Here is a 15,070-nt window from a genome sequence, read left to right as displayed (position 1 = left end):
CAGGCTAATAAATCCAGGCTGAGCATCGGGCTGGCTGCTGCCAGTCAGTCGGAGGCAGCGCAGCAGGTTTCACCCTCTGCCAAGTCACCAGGGAAGAGCATGAGCTCTCTGTTTTGCATGCCGCTCCCCCAGAGATGTACGTGGTTTAAAACAGCGGTGGGACAGCCAGCTCTTCCCCCGAGGAAAGGCCTGAGAGAGGGCTTTTGTAAGTCAGAGGCAGAGTGCAGTAAGTCCAAGCCATCCTTTTAGCCTCATTTCTGCTGTGACAGCTGACAGCTGGGTCAGTTTTTTCCCCTTCTTAAAAGGAATTTGCTTTTTACCACTTCTTTGTGACTCTCCCTAAGCAACACAAGCTCCTCGGGGTGAAATCCCGCAAAACTTTTTGTTCTTCTGCAGATGGGTTTTACTGAAACGCTCTGACTTTGCAGAGGTACAAACCATTTGGGAAACACGAGCACTGGTCACCAGCAAATGCTGCTTTTCATACCTGACTATGCAGGTTCAGCATCTCCCTCTGGCTTTTTTCTTTGGGATTATAATGTGCTCCACTGATATTGTACCCACCAAATTAAGTGCATCCTTGTGACGGGACATAATTTGTTGAACAAACATCATTTGTTCGCAGGGAGAGACTGGCTCTGCCGGCAGCTGCTGTGTTTCCAGTGTGGCTTGAGCCACAATGGAGCAGGACCATCGCCTTCCCCCTTTTTTGCTGGTGCAGGTAGTGGCTGTTAGCCCTGAGCCCTTCCCCAGGATGGTTTCCTATGCCTTTGGTGTGCAGATTGCAGGCGGCTTTTGAACCTGGGAGCTTGGCTTCCTTTACTCATTGAAATCCACTGGCTGCTGGACGGAGCTCACTTTAATTTCTCAGCTTTGAAATCGGAAGCGTGGCTGTGGGCCTGTTTTTGTTTATCCTGGTATTGCGTGTAAAGCGAATCGGGAGTCTAGGCAGAATAGCATCGTCTCGCTGGAGCTGAGGCGGCTTGAGAAATCCATCAGATCCGGCAGTAACGGCCCCCAGTTGTTATTAGCAGCTCTCGTCTCGCCTGTCTCCAGAAATCTGCTGTAATAAAATTCCCCAAAATTTATCCCCTTGACACAACCCCAGAACTCTTGCCATATCTTAACCTTCCCCCCAAGACTGTGCGAACCCTTGGCTCCGCTCCAGCGCATCTCTTTCACAATATTTCCCCAAATTATATCGATCTGAACCGATCCTTTCATCTGGGTAATCCCATCAAATCAGGCACTGCGTGATTTCTCCCTCCCCCCACCCCGCCCCCCTTCGTTTTTATTGTAAGCTCCACATGGTATCCGTTCGTGGAGTTGCTTGGGGCTGCGCCTACCGTAGGTAAAAGGCTGGTCTGGAAATTCATGTTACATGTGCCCTTACAGCCAGGTTTTTCTTTTGTGGTCGCAGAGCTCTGTGTGTGCTGCTCTGGTTGCATTAGAGGGCTGAATAAACGCGCTTTAAAAAAATGCTTATAAGGACAGATCCTAACTAAATAGCATCCAGAGCTTGTGTCAGAAGCGATCAGAGGCTAGCATTTCCCTTCCAAACATCCATGGAAGCTGGAGATCTTTGTTTGTTTGTTTTTTGAAAAGTATGTATCTGCTTTGTGAGCCAGGAAAATCCATCAACTGGAAAAAAATAGCTCAGACCAGCTTTTAGCTACTCGTTGCGACTGAATAAACAGTGTCAGCTGAAAAGAGATGTTGCCTTCTATGTTTAGGAGTAGTTAGTTGTGCACCCTCTGCATGCTTGAGTTTTTATCCCCAAGGAGAGGTAATCTGATGTTGGACTGGATGGCGTTATCAGGGTGTGGAGCCTGGAAACCCAGCCAGGAAGGGTCCTCGCTGCGCTCTGACCAAGGGAGCAGGTGAAGCCAGTGCGATCAGCTATCGATGTTCGGCAGGCACTTCGGTCCGCGGTGAGGAACAGAAGCCGTTTCATTTGCAAGCGTAACCCCAGAGAGGAAGCAGCCCTCCCATGTCAAGTATGTTCCTGCAAGCCTTTGAAACGCGGCTCGGCACATCCTCTAAAGAGCTCGGACTTTGAGCAGGTTGTTACGGGGCCCCACGTAATTGAGCCGTGTCCCTTTGATGTTCCTGCTGCCGTTGTCCCTGCACTCCTCCGCATACTTGAAACCTGAAGTCACAAAGGCTGCCGGTTGGTCGCCTTCCCCCTTCGCCTGGGCAGGGCAGGGGTTGCTGTGCCTCCCTCGAGATGCTCCTGCCCTTCCCCGGGACGGCGGCAGCAGCACCCAGCAGCTCTGCCCTGCTTTAGAGATAAGTGGTGTTAATTCTCCGGGCTTCAGCCGCTCTTTGTCCCCGTTTCTACTCAAGGACCGATCACTGAAGCCACCTCTGGTACGACACGCTTGTGGTGCGTCTCTTGCAGAGAGCATCTGTAGATACCCCAGCTGTCTGGCTGGAGGTGGCTTTGAGAGGCCAACTCTTCCTTAGCTTGTAAAATTCAAATTTTTCCTGCATTGCAGAATGAAACTCCGCTCATTTACACCCATACAACCTCCAATAACAGGCAAAGCTTCCTGAAAAACCAGGGCTAGCCTCTGCCTTGGGCTGTTTACGTTGTTGACTCATTTGGGAACCGTCTGGGTGTCTGAGGCTGGGGTTGACCTTCAGGTTACAGCAGTAGGAGGGTGGCTTTTCTCACTCTGCAGCAACCCAGACCTTTCTGAGCAAAGTACCAATCTGCTTCTCCATCCTGGGATGACTCTAGCTAAACCTTTTTGTTTAAAAACTTAAACCCAGCACCTTTCACCCCCTGCTGCCCTGTGGCATCCTCGATGGAGGAGCCCAGCCAGCCAATTCTCTACAAGTCACTTAGGATCGTTTCTAGCAATCTAGTTTGCGATGCCAGGCTTGGGAGAGCAACTTTGTGCTCTGCTGGGGAAATATTTAGGCTGGAAACCTGCTGGTGTGGATTAATGGATTGCATGCAGCCACGGAACAAGCCAGGACAACTGGAATTTGGGAACAAAGAGTAACCAAATGTGACCCTCTTCTGGCAGTCTTTAAGGAGTCCCTGGCCACACTATCTATGTGCCCCAGCATAAGAATTGTTTCCTGCAGAACTTCATTCCCTCTTTCCCCCACAGCCGTACACCTGAGAGCATCAGCAAGGTGTGCTTTGTCCCTGGAGAAAGGCTCAGAGACCCTGCAGCCATCTCCTCTGCGTCTGGCCGGGGCTTGCTTTTTGGCTGGGCTCTTACCACCCACCACCTGGAACCCATCGCAATCAAATTGCTTTTCTCAGCTGCAGCATCTTAAAATAGCTGCTCTGGTTTCTTTTAAAAATAGTCTGTTCTGCATGTCATTACCTGCTAAAAATGTTTCTCAGAGTCCTATTAGGACGTCGGAGGAGAGAGGTCGGTTTGGTGTATCAGCCTTTTTGGGAGGGTGACGGTGCTTCTGCGGCCACGTGGACGGCCTTGCCCTTGAGCTGCCCCTGGTTCCCGCAGCTGGGCACGCGCATCCGTGTTTTTTGGGCGATGTATTTGTGATTATTTTGAACGTGTGACTGCAGAGGTGGAGGAGTCTGCCTGGTGCTGGTGACGGCCGTGGGAAGGAGGATGCTCAGGCGTGAGCCCTGGCTGGAGAGCCTTTAGCTTTTCCTGGGAAGTAATTCAGTGCCTAACACATCAGCGAGGTAGTGACACAGCACCTCTGGCTGCTGGAGCAGGCAGGGTTTGTATTTTTGCAGCAGACCATGGCCGATTTCCTGACATAAATTCAAATGGGTCCCATCCTTTGATAGCTGCCCTCGCAAAGGGACTGCTTGCATTGAAGTTGCTCTTGCTCCAAGCTGCTTAAGGAGCGATGCAGCAGCCAGGGCACAGACCACGGGCAGTGGGGTCGTAACGGAGCAGCAGCAGGTTGACGGGTGAGCTCAGCGCTTTGCTGCGCTGCAGGAAATCCTTCGGGACATACGGCATCGTCTGAGCACAGCAAATCGCAATGGCACCGAGCCCAAGTTGCATCGTCTTGCTTGTGCAGGTCCTGCTCAGGAGGTCCTTGGCACAGGCAGAGCCTTTTGAACCTTGAACAAGGCAAAAAATCTCTTAATAATTTTTAGAGGAGCGCTTCCTTCTGCGGACTTGAGGAGTGGCTGTTAATTCACGCAGCAAAGCGTTCAGGGTTTAATCATGCTGCTTCCTGAAAAATGAGGTTTGGTGCGTGAGTACCCGAGCGATCTGCCGTGAGCGACTCCGGATGCATTAGAATTGGTATTCGTTCTCCCTCCTTCTTGGGGAGAAGTTACTAGGTATTTGGAGGTAATTATTGCTTTTATTCAGTGCTAAAGCAATAATTTCAAGGGATACATTAGAAAGCTAGCAATTTCCTGCCAGTGAGTGGCAGATGTTTTGCCATACATGAGATGTGCTTTCAGGCTCCTACTAATTACGATGACACAAATTGGCAGTAGTTTTTTTTCCCAGGCTCCCGACTCTAATTTTGCCTTCTTTTCTGCCTTTTTTTTTTTTTTTAGAAGTGGAGTCTCTGTCTTGTCACGCTTCCGTAAAATGGACGCAGAGTTCGGTGGCTGTGTTCAAGCGTGGTTTTCTAACCTTCCCCTTCTCTATCCTTGCCCAGGTTCGTACCCCTCGCCCAAGGCTGGGGCCACGCTGGTGGTCTACAAGGACTTGCTTGTGCTTTTCGGTGGGTGGACGCGGCCAAGCCCTTACCCTCTGCACCAGCCAGAGAGGTTCTTCGATGAAATACATACGTACTCACCCTCCAAAAACTGGTAAGAGCACATCTGGATTCAAAACCCAGGCTTTGATCCTGTAAAAATCTGTCTGTAATGCAGCTGGAGGAATGCTGGAGGGTGTCCTTCTGGGACTGGCTTGTAGGAAAGCTTGGTCTCCTAGGTGTGTCTGCAATGCTTTTACTGGAACAAAAAAAAATAAACCCAAAAAATACAAGAGAACAGCAGAGACCTGGCACGCTCCTGTCTGGCACCTCTTGGGTGGTGGTTACTTCCGTATGGCTCTCGACTTGTGCCTAAAATGTGCCAGACTCCCCAAGTGTTCCCCTCCAGCCAGGTGGGAAATCTGGATGTGGATGTTTTAAACACATAATCGATTTGGCTGCAAGACAGAGAGGTCTTTGAGGAAAGGAGGAGATAGAGCCTTCACTCCTGGATGTCCTGCTTTTAGCGATGGTCCAAACTCAAAGCTCCTGTGGCCCTCCAAGGGAGCCGTGATAAAGCAGGTACCTGCACATTTCAGTAAGCTCTCTGCCTTTACAGCTCCTGGACTCTTAATAAAGAATCCAGCAGTGACCACGGAGATGGCAGGAATTTTCCTTTTCCCTTTAAACACTGTTCAGCTGGTTTTAGACCAGGCTTTCTCACTGATGCTTGTGTGTGAGAAAGGAGCAAATGCTGTATCAAAGCGGCGATGGTTCCTGTTCCCCTTTCATTGAGAACTTTTCATCATCAAAAGCGTCAATTATCCAATGCACTTTTGGGCAGTGTCATTAGGACGCTGTAATTAAACCATGTTGGAAATAATTCAGGGCAAACTTAATTGAAAGGGGCAGTATTTCCAACTTGGCCTTGTGACTTTGTCATGCTTTAAAAATGTTTAGTACATTTGTATTTCTAATTAGTTTCGTTATTATTAGGGAAACCTCCAAAGATCCAGAGGTTTTCCTCTGTAAAATATTCCTGAGGACTTTGCCAGCCCCTGGGACTTTTTATTTTGCTGTTCATCTGGCACTTCACTTTCCGACCCGGCGGTGAATGTCTTCCTCCCTCTTTCCCCAGGTGGAACTGCATTGTGACCACCCACGGCCCCCCTCCCATGGCAGGACACTCCTCCTGTGTCATTGAAGACAAAATGATCGTCTTTGGGGGTTCGCTAGGATCTCGGCAAATGTAAGTCTGGGGTGAGGGTGTCTGACAAATGCTCCTGCAAGCGAGAAGCATGTTGTAGTGGTTCCAGGGTAGCTTGTAGCGTTTTGGAAGGAAATCTCTGCAGCGTTTTGGGGCCTGCAGGCTGCCTTAGCGCACCTTTCACATCTCTCAGCAAATCCCCTTGAGGCTTCAGCCTGCAGAAAAACTAATTCTGCCTTAAAACTCTGCCCTGAACCCATGCTTCAGACACCCGGAGGGCCTGGTTGTATCATCAACGCTTGTTGTCTCATCCTTGCAGGAGCAACGATGTCTGGGTGCTGGATCTCGAGCAGTGGGCTTGGTCCAAGCCCAACATCTCTGGGCCCAGCCCTCACCCGCGAGGTGGCCAGTCTCAGGTGAGCTCTCCTTCACTAGCTCAGCACCAACACACGCTGCCAAAGATAAGCCAGACACGGCTTAATTTCCAGCTTCCAGGCAGCTCTCTGCAGGTTGCCTGGAAGCTAGCGCCCAATTTCCAAGTTATCTTGGCAGCCTTTGCCCGACAGGCTCTTATTTTCTCTAGCCATCTGTTCCATGAGGGTGCACTTTTAATCTCCCTAACACTCAGGCAGGTACTGTGCCGTGTCTTGCACATGACTCAGAACTCTAATGAGCATTTCTAGAAAACAAATTGCTGTTTTCACCCAGCGATCATCCCCCGTGGCATTTAAGATCAATGAAGTGTTATCACAAGTTGGTTTGGCCTGGGGCCCTTTTGATCGCTCTGCTCTCCTGATTCAGTTCGAACCACTCCGGATTGTACCCGCTCAAAGCACAGGTCTGGCAGCGCCTGTTTTATTGCCTGCCCAAGGCAGGGAGCTCGTGGGAGTCACCCAGCTCGATGCAGGTGTCTCCATCACAGCTGGCACCCCTGCCTTCCCTTTATGGGTCCCCAAGAGGACCATCAGCGGTGCCCAGCATGCAGATCATCTCGGCCTAGCAGTGCGCCCAAAACAGATCGGATGGGTCATGCCTGAACATGCCTTTCTCTCCATCCACTGGAAGAGGAGGCTAAGGGACTAGCTTACCCACCACCAGCATCTAACCAATATTGCTGCAAGCACATGTCCCCCCAGACAATCCTTCCACCTTCACCTCTTTAGTGAAGAGGGGTGTCAAGTCCCTTGCCATTCAGCTCAGCTTCAGGAAGGGTAATTGCTTGCCTCTGTAGGAGGAACGGGTTTGTGAGCCGTTTGGGACAAGGCAGTGGGGTGAACCCTGCATCCCACTTTGCCTCGGGCCCAGCAAAACCGGCTCTCCATCCCAGCTCCACTCCTCATCCCAGGGCAGACAAAATTGGGCAGCGTCTGCACAGCTGAGAAGCCGTAACCTGGCTCTGCCTGCACTTGTAGGCTTTGCCGAAAGCACCAGGGGCGGCTTCACATCCCTCCCGGCCTGAAACGCTGTTCTTTGTCCCCTCCAGATTGTGATAGACAGCGAAACCATTTTAATCCTTGGTGGCTGTGGTGGTCCCAATGCAGTAAGTATCCTGGGGGGAGCGTGGGCATGAACTGCATGCGTCTCGCTGTAACTGAGCCCTGAGTGCTGGATTGGGAAGAGGGGGGACTCTGCACGTTACCTGGGTGGCATTTTATCCTGCAAATCTGGGCACCCACGCGGTAAATTTTCCAGAGAAGCTGTCTTGCTATTGCTAGAGCTGCTTTAATTAAGAAAAAAGCACCCCAGGCGCTATCTGAGCCGAAGTTAATTGAGCCTTGGAAGAATTAGCCCTGATTTTATACTGGGGTAGAAGATGGAGATGAAGGGATTTGTCCATGGCCATAGTAGGGTGTAGTCGCTCCTGTGTGGTCAGATCCTGATCTGGGTCACCATTCATCTGTCTGCAGCAGCAAAGCACTGCTCCTACCTCTGATGGAGTGATCTCAGCAGCAAACCAGGCTCCTAAATCTCAAACTGGGCTCCTAAATCTGTCACGCTTTTCTTCCCAGCTGTTTAAAGACGCCTGGTTACTGCACATGCACGCGAACCCCTGGACATGGCAGCCGCTCAAGGTGGAGAATGAAGACCACGGAGCCCCGGAGCTGTGGTGCCATCCTGCCTGCAGGGTACGGGCATGGTGGGGTCTCTGCTCTCTCATATACATCCATTCATCTTTATTGCCTGCCCGGAATGCTCCGTACCCCCTTATTTTCCCCTCCCAGTACAGTGCAAAGGGTCATCCTGCCATTTGTAACCTCTTATCTCCCCTTCTCTTTCAGGTAGGACAGTGCGTTGTGGTCTTTAGCCAAGCTCCCAGCGGGAGAGCCCCACTGAGTCCCAGCTTGAACTCCCGTCCCTCTCCCATCAGTGCCACACCGCCCGCCCTGGTGCCCGAAACGCGGGAATACCGCTCTCAGTCTCCCGTCAGGAACACGGACGAGGCTCCCTGCGTCAACGGCCGCTGGGGCACCCTGCGACCCCGAGCGCAGAGGCAGACCCCCTCGGGATCCCGGGAAGGCAGCCTCTCCCCAGCCAGAGGGGACAGTTCCCCTGTACTCAACGGTGGGAGTTTATCGCCTGGAGCCACGGTGGCCGGCGGTGCCTCCTTGGACAGCCCCGTGCAGGTCGTATCGCCCAGCACGCCTTCCGCGGCTGAAGGATACGACCTAAAAGTGGGGCTTGCCCTGGTGCCACGACGGGGATCGCTGCCGGAGCAGAAAGACCTGCGTTTGGGCTCCGTCGACCTGAGTTGGGAACAAAAACCGGGTTCCATCATCTGCCAGATGGACGGTGTGGAGGGCAGGACAGTCGGTGCGAGCGTGAGGAACCCCCCCGAGCAGACCAACGGCATCCACACGCCGCCCCACGTCGCCAGCTCCCTTCCAGGGGCTGTCTCCCCCAGCGCGCTCCGGAGGAGCCTGGAGGCTGTCAAAGCCCTCTCTTCCAAAGGCTCCTCAGCTTCTGCAGCGTTGAGCCCTCCCCTGGCTTCTTCCCCGGGGTCCCCGAGTGCCGAGACGGGCTCAGCGGCGCGTCCGGGCTCTACCCAAGGTGACGGCCATTCCTTACCTCCCATCGCCCGCCGCCTGGGCCACCACCCTCCCCAGTCCCTCAACGTGGGGAAGCCTTTATACCAGAGCATGAACTGCAAACCCATGCAGATGTACGTGCTGGACATTAAAGACACCAAGGAAAAAGGACGAGTGAAATGGAAAGTGTTCAACAGCAGTTCGGTGGTGGGGCCGCCCGAAACCAGTTTACACACGGTGGTGCAAGGTAGAGGGGAGTTAATCATATTCGGTGGCCTCATGGACAAGAAACAAAACGTCAAATACTATCCCAAAACAAATGCCTTGTACTTTGTGCGAGCAAAAAGATAATGCGGCCCGAGCCCTTCGCCGCCATCACCTTCTCCCCTCCCTCCCCGCGGCTCCTCCCCCTCCTTCCCAAGCCCTTACTCTGTCACGCAGGCGCTCAAACTGTGAATTAGGGAGCAAGAAACCAATAAAGTCCCAGCAAAACGTCCAGCGCTGCCCCGCCGGTTCCTGGTAAGACCCCAGTAAAGCGAATCGTGTTTACAGGCAGGGAAGGACCCGTGCCACTGCCATCCAAGCCAAGGATTTTGGCCCGAGCAGGTAGGGAAATCTGCCATCCGGTGTCCTCTCGAGGCTGGTTTTATTTTCCAGGGGTTTGAGAGGCTTCGTACCTCTCCAAAACTCCTCGCGGGATGTGAGTAAAAGTGGTTTGATACAAACCAAACCCCGGCAGCAGGCGGCTGCTAGCTTGCACGCACTGATTATTTCCGTGCTTGACTCCATAAGGGAAAACAACAGCAATACCCGACCAGGAATCTTCCAGCGCTGCGAACCTTTGCTCGACACAAACACGATGCCTTTTTTTTCTTGCCTCTCACTCCTTCGGCCTGGCACTCTCGTTCCTGTCCTCTGTACAGGACCGCAAGGAGGAAGGACAGGTTCTTTTGTGTCAAAATGCCAAAAATGTTAAGAATTAGCCGGGCGTTGGTATCCTCCCCTCCCTGCCCTGTGCTGGATCAGGCTTTGGGATCAACCCTGATCCCTCCTGATCAGCAAAAAAGCACCCCGTTCACTCTAAATATCCATTATTCCCCCAAAGCTGAGAAATTTGGCTGCCTGTTCCCTTCTAGACTTGAAGGCCTCATTTCATTCAACAGCCCAAACCTGTTCAAGGCTGAACCAGCACCTTGTAGCCTGGGAACAGGGGCTTTTTTTGCAGCCAAAAGAATGAATATTGGTAAATTTGAGGGCCTGAGCAGCCCCGGTAGCAGTAACTGCATCTCATCTTTGCACGTGCCTCCTTCCATAAAGATTAAAACAAATGAAAAGCCGAAGGGATTGAACCTGTGTGTCCTTCTGGGACAGCTTCCCTCCTTCCCTTTCCCCTCGAGGTGATCGGGGGGGTGGAAAAATGGGTGGATTCTGCCAGGTTTTGGTCAACAACCCGAAGCAGAGACCCTCCCCAAACCGGCAGTGCCATGACGTGGCCACTTTTCCCCTCCCTTTTATTTACCCCCTCCGTCCCCACTGAGCTTTTTGCCGGTTGGAGCCTTAAATCGCGTCCCAGCCGCATGGGGATGGGGAGGGCTTTACTTCAGCTGTGGCGTTTCCACCTCTGTAAATAAATCTCTGTTCAATCCAGGCTCTCCCGCGCCAATCCCAAACGTATCTGATTTGTCCTAAGGGAAGGCAAAATGCAATTTTTACCCCCAAAACCTCAGGAGCACCTAGGGTGATCTACGAAATATTTCTTCTCCTCTTCAAGCTTTGCCGCGGGGAAGGCAGTCGGGGCTTCAGCATCAATTCCCTCCTCCCCTTTGCACGTTTCTTATCATCCACCCTAATAAAGAAGAGTCAGAAACGGGATGGATGGCGGATCGGGTTGGGTTGACGTCCTCCCTCCGAGGAGCGCCCCTCGAGGGCTGTTTTCCCAACATTTACGTGGTCTCCGGTCCCAAAATCCCCCCAACTGGTCCCAAACCCGCCGAGCGGCCGGGGCCTTCCCTCCTCCATCCCTGTCGGTCGCGGAAAGGCATGTTCTGCGCCGGTAATGATAAATTCACCCCAAATTTTGACACGTGCACCCCCGCCCCTCCCCATGAGCTGCTGGTGCTGTGAGCGAGGTTTCCCCCCACCCCCCCTGCGACTCAGGTGTTCCCCCACATCGTCGCCCCCGGCTCAGCCGAGCGTAGGAATGAAAAGGGTTTTGGTGATATTTAAAATCTTGTGTACATTTGGGGGGGGGGGGGGTGGGGGGTGTTAATGGGTTCCTTCCCCTCGATCCCGATTAATTTTTAGCAGTTTAACAAATAAAAAGGAAAAGAAACAGATGGTTGGTCCTTTTGGGGAGGGGGTCGGGGGGGTGGAAATGCTGTGGAGGGAAACCCAGCTGGGCTCCCTGCGTGTTTGGGGGCAAAAGGGGGGATTTGAGGTCTTCGGGGGTAAAAAACAACAAAAAAGGGCAGTATTTCTACCGGGGAATGTCAGAGCCATGGATGGAGGTGGAAAAAGGGGGGCATGAGGCTGGGGGGAGGAAGGGGGGTCAGGAAAGGGGGAGGTGCTGGATATCGCCATAATCAGGGGTTGGGACCCCAAAGCGTGGCAAAGTATGGGGCTGGGACAACCCCCGTCCCCTATAGGGCTGGGGTCTCCTATAGCTGACAGGGCTGCCCCCCATCCCCTATAGGGCTGGGGTCTCCCATCGCCTATAAGACTGGGAACGCCCATAACCTGTAGGGTCCGGGTCCCCCATAGCCCCTCCCATAAGCTATAGGGCCGGGGTCTGCCCCGCTCCACGCGTTCCCCCTCCCGCGCATGCGCTGCGGCCAGGGGGCGGGGTGGACGCGAGGCCACGCCCCCTCTGACATCCTCCCGAGGCGGAAGCCGCCGCAGGTGAGGCGGCGGGGCCGCGTCTTAAAGGGACCGCGGGAAAGGGGGGGCCCCATGGCGCGGGGAGGGGTCGTTACATCCCTCCCGCGGGGTTTGGGGTGCAGAGAGCTTCTGGGGGGGTGCGGGGAGCCCGGGGGGTGCGGGGAGCTGCGTTGCCACGCCGTTTGCATGTTCGGGGAGGCAATTGGGGGGAGCAGCGAGCCTTTTGACGGGGGGGGCAGAGACACGGGGGGGGGGGACGGACACTGCGTTGCATCCCCCCGCAGGGTTTGGGGTGCAGGGACCCCATGGGAGGGTGTCAAGGACCCGGGGGGGGTTCAGGGACCCTGTCAGGGGGTCAAGGACCTCATGGGAGGATGCTGGGACCCCACGGGGGGCACAGGGACCCCGGCCGGGGCAGAGACCCAAAAGGGGGGACGAGGACCTGGGTGGGGGTCAGGGACCCCAGAAGGGAGGTTCAGGGACCCCATGAAAGGATGCTGGGACCCCATGGGAGGCACAGCTACCCGCGGCGGGGGGGGCAGTGATCCCATGGGGGGGTTCAGAGACCCCGGGGGGGGCAGGGACCCCGTAAGGAGAGGCGAGGACTCGGGGGGGCGGGCAGAGACCCCATGGCCGGGTCAAGGACCTCGTGGGAGGATGCTGGGACCCCAAGGGGGCAGAGGGACCCGGGGATGGGGGCAGAGACCCCTTGGGGGGGGTTCAGAGACCCCAGGCGGTGGGGTTAAGGACCCCCTGGGACCATGCTGGGACCCTGGGGGGGCTCGGGGCTCCCGGGTCAGAAGGGGATACCCTGCTCCCCCGAGCTGTGGGGTGCACTGACCCCATGGGGGGAAGGGCGGGGGGGGGGTTCGCTGCACCCCCAGGTTTCGGGGGGCACATGGCGGTGCAGGGGGGCTCCGTGCTGGAGCCGGGCTGGCTCCTCTCCTCCGCCGGCCGCCCCTACCTGGACTCCATCCTCCAGAAGAACCAGCGGAGAGTGTTCGGTGAGCCCCCGCACCCTGCCTTCCACCCTCCCCCAATCCCAAAAATGGGGTGCCAGCCCCCCAGAAACACATACACCCCCTCCCCAGGTCTGCTGGAGCGCCCAGCGCTGCCCCCCGCCTTGGCCGCCCCCACCGTCCCCTACAAACTCTTCCTCTCCGGCAAGAGCGGCGTCGGCAAGACGGCCTTGGTGGCCGCGCTGGCGGGGACCCCCGTGCCCCCCGTCCACCACGAGACCCTGGGTACGTCACGGGGTGGGGGGGCAGACACACAGCACCCCCCCGTGTCCCGCCGGGGTGACCGTCCGTGTGTCTGTCCCCCCCCCCTCCGCAGGCATAGAGGTCACCACCGTGTACTGGCCGGCCAAGCTGCGGGCCAGCGGCCGCCCCGTCATCTTCCAGCTTCATTTTTGGGATTGCGGAGACGGAGCCCTTAAAAAATTTGAGCATCTCCTGCCCGTGAGTCACGGGGGGGGGGGACAAACTGGGGGGGGACGGGACGGACGGACGGACACAGACAACACCCCCCCCGCCCCCATGATGGTGGTCATTCCCTCCTCTCCAGGCTTGTAAGGAGGAGGCGGACGCCATCCTCTTCCTCTTCTCATTCACCGACCGCTCGTCCTTCGAGGAGCTGCCAGCCCACGTGAGCCGGGTGGTCGGCCCCGAAGAAGAAAAACTCGTCAGGGTGGTCGTCGGCACCAAGTATCCTTCTCGGGGTGGGGGGGGGGGCAATCTGGGGGGAGGGTCTGTGTCACCCCATGAGTGGGTTTACACCCCCATATTTAGCACCATTTGGCACCTCAGGAGGCTGAGACCACTCACGCTTCGTTACACCGATGGATTTGCAGAGCCCACTTATTTTTAGGGGGTTTTGCCCTGCCCGAGGGGGGATTTTTCAGGGTGTCGGTGTCTCCCTTGACCGTTTGTCCCCCGCACAAGCGGTTTTGCACCCTGCCGCTCAATACCTTGGTAGGATGAGAACGTGCATACTTCGTTACACCAATGGGTTGGCAGATCCCACTTACTTTTATGGGGTTTGGGGTGATATTTTTCAGGGTGTCGGTGTCTCCCTTGACTGTGTCCCCCCTGCCCAGATTCGATCTGTCCCCACAGGCGGACGTGACGGAGGGGGACGTGGCAGCCTTCGAGGGGACGTGGGGGCTGCCAGTGCTGCGGGCGGGCAGCAGGCCGGGGGCCGGGGCGGGGCGCGGGGGGCTGGCCAGGGTCGCCCCCCTCCTCGACTCCCTGGCTGAGAGGCTCTGGCGTCGGGACCAGATCACTGCTGGCGTCACCCCGGGGGACGAGGAGTCCCCCCCTGCCTGACTCCCCTCCTGTGGGGGGTGAAAATGTGCCTTTTGACCAAAATTCATGTTTTTCCACCAAAAAGATCCCTCAGTGCCCCAGTTCACCTGATTTGGGGTGCTGGGGATTTGGGGTGCAACGGGGTTGTGGGGATGGGGGTGCTGGGGGGTGTTTGGGGGGATGGGGGTTGATGGGAATCTGGGGTGCTATGGGGTGAGGGGGAAGGGGGTGCTGCAGGATTTTGGGTGCTGGGGGATTTGGGGTGCTTCAGGGTGATGGGGATGGGGGCGCTACGGGTGATGAAAGATTTGGGGGGTGCTGGGGCCCGATCCAGCCCCCCGCCCCAGGCTGGGTAGACTCCCCTCCCCAGCGCGGTGGGAAACGGGCAGAATTTTTAGGCCGGAAAAAGCCGATTTTGGGTCCGGCCGTTTTCCGGCCCGGAGGGTGCGGGAAAAGGGGGCGCCACGCAGCGCCCCCCGCCAGGTTCCCTCCCCCCGCGCTGTCGGGGGGTGGGACGGACAGAGGGAAGCTCGGGTGGGCAGACGGACGGGCCGAGGGCTGGACAGACGGACAGCCAGCCGGCACCCCAACTGATCTCCCCCCTGCCCATCTAGCTGGTGGGCGGGGGGAGGAGCCGGTAGTAGCCGCCTGGCTCCGCCCCCTGCCGCCATTGGCTGGCGGGCCCCCCCCTTCCCACGCCGCTTCATGAATGAAAGGGGAGGGGGCTGGGGGGGAGGGGGGCGCGTTAACCCTTTCGGGGCCGGAGCTGGGGGGCGGGCCGGGCCGGGGGGACACGGTGCTGCGGGAGGGATCGGGAGCCCAGCGCCACGGGGTGGATCCGGGACCCCCCCACCCCAAACCCCCCGGCACGGGAGTGTCCCACCCCCCCAACCTTCCCACTTCCCAGCTTCCCATCCTTAGGCTCGTGGCCTCCCAGTTCCATACTGGTGGGTACTGGGAGCAGCTCCTGTCCCTTTAAGGGCGGGCGTGGCCGGGTG

The 15,070-nt window shown here is 56.2% G+C and overlaps 2 protein-coding genes across 4 annotated transcripts in view; both read left to right on the top strand.

Annotated features, from left to right (window-relative positions):
- Positions 1–11,223, top strand: part of FBXO42 (F-box protein 42) — a 50,095-nt gene extending 38,872 nt beyond the window's left edge. For all 3 annotated transcript variants that reach the window (XM_075113722.1, XM_075113723.1, XM_075113721.1), the window contains 6 exons: positions 4,618–4,771; positions 5,795–5,905; positions 6,183–6,279; positions 7,347–7,403; positions 7,873–7,989; positions 8,143–11,223. In XM_075113722.1, coding sequence (XP_074969823.1) covers positions 4,618–4,771; positions 5,795–5,905; positions 6,183–6,279; positions 7,347–7,403; positions 7,873–7,989; positions 8,143–9,240 — 1,634 coding nt within the window. In that variant the 3' untranslated portion in view covers positions 9,241–11,223. The remainder of the gene's footprint in view (positions 1–4,617; positions 4,772–5,794; positions 5,906–6,182; positions 6,280–7,346; positions 7,404–7,872; positions 7,990–8,142) is intronic.
- Positions 11,224–12,627: 1,404 nt separating this feature from the next.
- On the top strand, positions 12,628–14,158 carry CPLANE2 (ciliogenesis and planar polarity effector complex subunit 2). Its single transcript, XM_075113820.1, has 5 exons — positions 12,628–12,770; positions 12,858–13,010; positions 13,102–13,226; positions 13,333–13,472; positions 13,865–14,158. The coding sequence occupies exons 1-5, from the start codon at positions 12,665–12,667 to the stop codon at positions 14,091–14,093; spliced, it is 753 nt and encodes a 250-aa protein (XP_074969921.1). The 5' UTR covers positions 12,628–12,664; the 3' UTR covers positions 14,094–14,158.
- The last annotated feature ends 912 nt before the right edge of the window (positions 14,159–15,070 follow it).

Source organism: Phalacrocorax aristotelis, chromosome 19 (assembly GCF_949628215.1).
Source record: "Phalacrocorax aristotelis chromosome 19, bGulAri2.1, whole genome shotgun sequence".
NCBI lineage: Eukaryota > Metazoa > Chordata > Aves > Suliformes > Phalacrocoracidae > Phalacrocorax > Phalacrocorax aristotelis.
The sequence above is the reverse complement of the archived record's forward strand: the minus strand, read 5'-3'. Positions and strand labels throughout refer to the sequence as shown.

Bases quoted from the DNA above. Each gene is read 5' to 3' on its own strand.
- CPLANE2 (XM_075113820.1), top strand. From the start codon at position 12,665: ATGGCGGTGCAGGGGGGCTCCGTGCTGGAGCCGGGCTGGCTCCTCTCC. The intron at 13,011-13,101 runs GTACGTCACGGG...CCCCCTCCGCAG, and splicing joins CGTCCACCACGAGACCCTGG to GCATAGAGGTCACCACCGTG. The intron at 13,473-13,864 runs GTATCCTTCTCG...CCCCCTGCCCAG, and splicing joins AGGGTGGTCGTCGGCACCAA to ATTCGATCTGTCCCCACAGG.